The 2,500-nt window shown below is 46.3% G+C and overlaps 1 protein-coding gene across 1 annotated transcript in view; it reads left to right on the top strand.

Annotated features, from left to right (window-relative positions):
• The window catches only part of LOC310819238 (rap guanine nucleotide exchange factor 4-like), a gene marked incomplete at both ends in the record, with an annotated part of 18,418 nt that extends 16,713 nt beyond the window's left edge, over positions 1-1,705 (top strand). Inside the window, 7 exons of the mRNA XM_083690482.1 lie at positions 182-360; positions 527-617; positions 760-810; positions 919-1,006; positions 1,103-1,167; positions 1,337-1,391; positions 1,578-1,705. Coding sequence (XP_083546608.1) covers positions 182-360; positions 527-617; positions 760-810; positions 919-1,006; positions 1,103-1,167; positions 1,337-1,391; positions 1,578-1,705 — 657 coding nt within the window. The remainder of the gene's footprint in view (positions 1-181; positions 361-526; positions 618-759; positions 811-918; positions 1,007-1,102; positions 1,168-1,336; positions 1,392-1,577) is intronic.
• Positions 1,706-2,500: the final 795 nt, after the last annotated feature.

Genomic DNA, 2,500 nt, shown 5'->3' on the forward strand with positions numbered 1-2,500 from the left:
TATAACGTTGTGCAACAGTTACTGGCTGACACAGCTGCTATCGACTGTGTCTATGCATCTCTGTATCCATTCACAAGCCACGGAAGCTCCTCCAGACTGTCTTGGTTAGAAGTAGGCGCACGATCAAATGAAGTTCAATAAAAGTTCTGATACCATTCCCCCCCCCCCCACACACCCTCAGCACGAGCTGCTGTACCACACGTTTGGCCGCCAGAGCTTCAGGAGGACCACGGCCAACCTGGACCTGTTCCTGAGGAGGTTCAACCAGGTGCAGCTGTGGGTGGTCACCGAGGTGTGTCTCTGTGGTCAGCTTAGCAAACGAGTCCAGCTGCTCAAGAAGTTCATCAAGATCGCTGCCCAGTGAGTAGGCTTGCCGCCTCTGTAATACAAACATCACACACACACACACACACACACACACACACACACACACACACACATGTACAGAAACACACACACACACACAGATAATAATGTTATGATGAATGTATGAGTAGAGCCTAATCTCTTATTGTTGTGGTTGCAGCTGTCGGGAGTTCAAGAACCTCAACTCGTTCTTTGCCATCATCATGGGGATGAGCAACCCTGCAGTCAGCCGCCTGACCCAGACCTGGGAGGTAAACCACTACTAGACCACTACTAGACCACAGGACTAATGTTAGACCACATACACCACAGATGTCTATAAAACCACTGAACCGTGAAGCTGAATGAACCCTGAACCCCCCCTCCTCTCTCTCTCTCTCTCTCTGTTGGCAGAAACTCCCCAGCAAGTTTAAGAAGTTCTACGCTGAGTTTGAGAGCATGATGGTGAGTTGTTCTTCGTAGTCTTCTTAGCAGCTAAAGACAAAGGTTTATTTTAAGGAGAGCAAAGGTTTTGACCTTTGACCTATTCTGTGTGTGTGTGTGTATTCTCAGGACCCGTCCAGAAACCACAGGGCCTACCGGCTGACTGTCACCAAACTGGAGCCGCCAATCATCCCCTTCATGCCCCTCCTCCTCAAAGGTCAGACATATCATAGAAATAGAATGACTAGAACAAACAAAAGTTATTCCCCAAATCTGATACATTGTTCTTACATTGTTCTTGTTCTCTTCACAGATATGACTTTCACTCACGAGGGCAACAAGACATTCATAGACAACATGGTGAACTTTGAGAAGATGGTGAGTGACACAAAAGCTTTTAATATTGATCAATGTATCAATACTATTTTTACACGACCACGCTTTGTCTGTTTTTCACAATAACGATATTGTTTGTGTTTGGCACATCAGACTTGCCATAACATGGGATGCTTCTTAAGAAATTCTCGTATTTTCTTTTTCTTTCCAGCGTATCATTGCGAACACGATCCGTGCAGTGAGACATTGCAGAAGTCAGCTGTTCAGTAAGTCACTCATCTCCCTTTGAACATGGCTTTTATGAACCGGCCAAATCTAACTGAAAGAAACAACAACAACAAAAACACTATTATGGGTCTTCTTTTAGTTCTCCACCAATTCTCTTCTCTTCTCCCCCTCCTTCTCTCTCCCTCTCTCCCTCTCTCCCCCTCTCTCCACCCCCCACCCTCCAGACCCTGATGTGTGCCAGCCCAATAAGAATCACGCGGAGGTGCGGGGCTACGTCAGGAAGCTGGGCGTGATCGACAACCAGAGGATCCTGACGCAGCTCTCCTATAGGCTGGAGCCCCGCCGGACCTGAGCCCTGAGCCCGCCCACCGCCGCCTTCTCTGTGACATCATTCAGAACCCTCCTCAGCGTCTGACTCTGGACAACAAACATAGACACTCCCCTTCGACTATTATGGACTGTTAGTCAAAGACTCGCTACCATCCAATGAAATCCTCTTCCTGGGGACAACACCCGTCCAGTACCGTAGACATGATTCAAGTAGATCTGTCTCCTCCTTTCTCTGTGTTATATATCGCAGATATGAAATGTAGATATCCAGTACACCTGAAAATAGTAGTTGAAATCTACTCTAGAGTTGTAGCCAATTTTTATAGAAAGTCCAATCTACAAGTTGTAGCTCTTTGAAGTAAATATCAATGTTCTTCAAACCCATCCAGACATTAGCAGTACCAGTGTTACAAATACAAGGATCATTTCCAGCAGGGGAGGCTAGTGGAGGTAGAAATCGGAGGACGGGCTCATTGTAATGCATGGAACAGAAGGAGGAATAGTATCAAAAACACATTAAATTCTGATTTCTACCTCCCCCGGCCTCCCCTGACCTCCAGAGAGTGTTAAAGCCTAGTGAAACAGCGAACCCTAACAGTGTTAAAACGGTGTTCTGATCTGTCCTCATAGCCTTGTTTACTTTCGCATTCAAGCACAACTCATGTACTGTAGCATATGACTCATGCCTATCCTTCTATAGGGCCAAGTTTCACCATAGACACTGATCTAAGGTCAGCTTTGTGTTTTCCCCCTGGATGGTTAACATACACATTTAAGTCGCATTAGCTGATCCTAGATCTGTGCCTCAGGGCAACTT

The sequence above is a fragment of the Argentina silus genome, assembly GCF_951799395.1.
Source record: "Argentina silus genome assembly, chromosome: 18".
Lineage (NCBI taxonomy): Eukaryota > Metazoa > Chordata > Actinopteri > Argentiniformes > Argentinidae > Argentina > Argentina silus.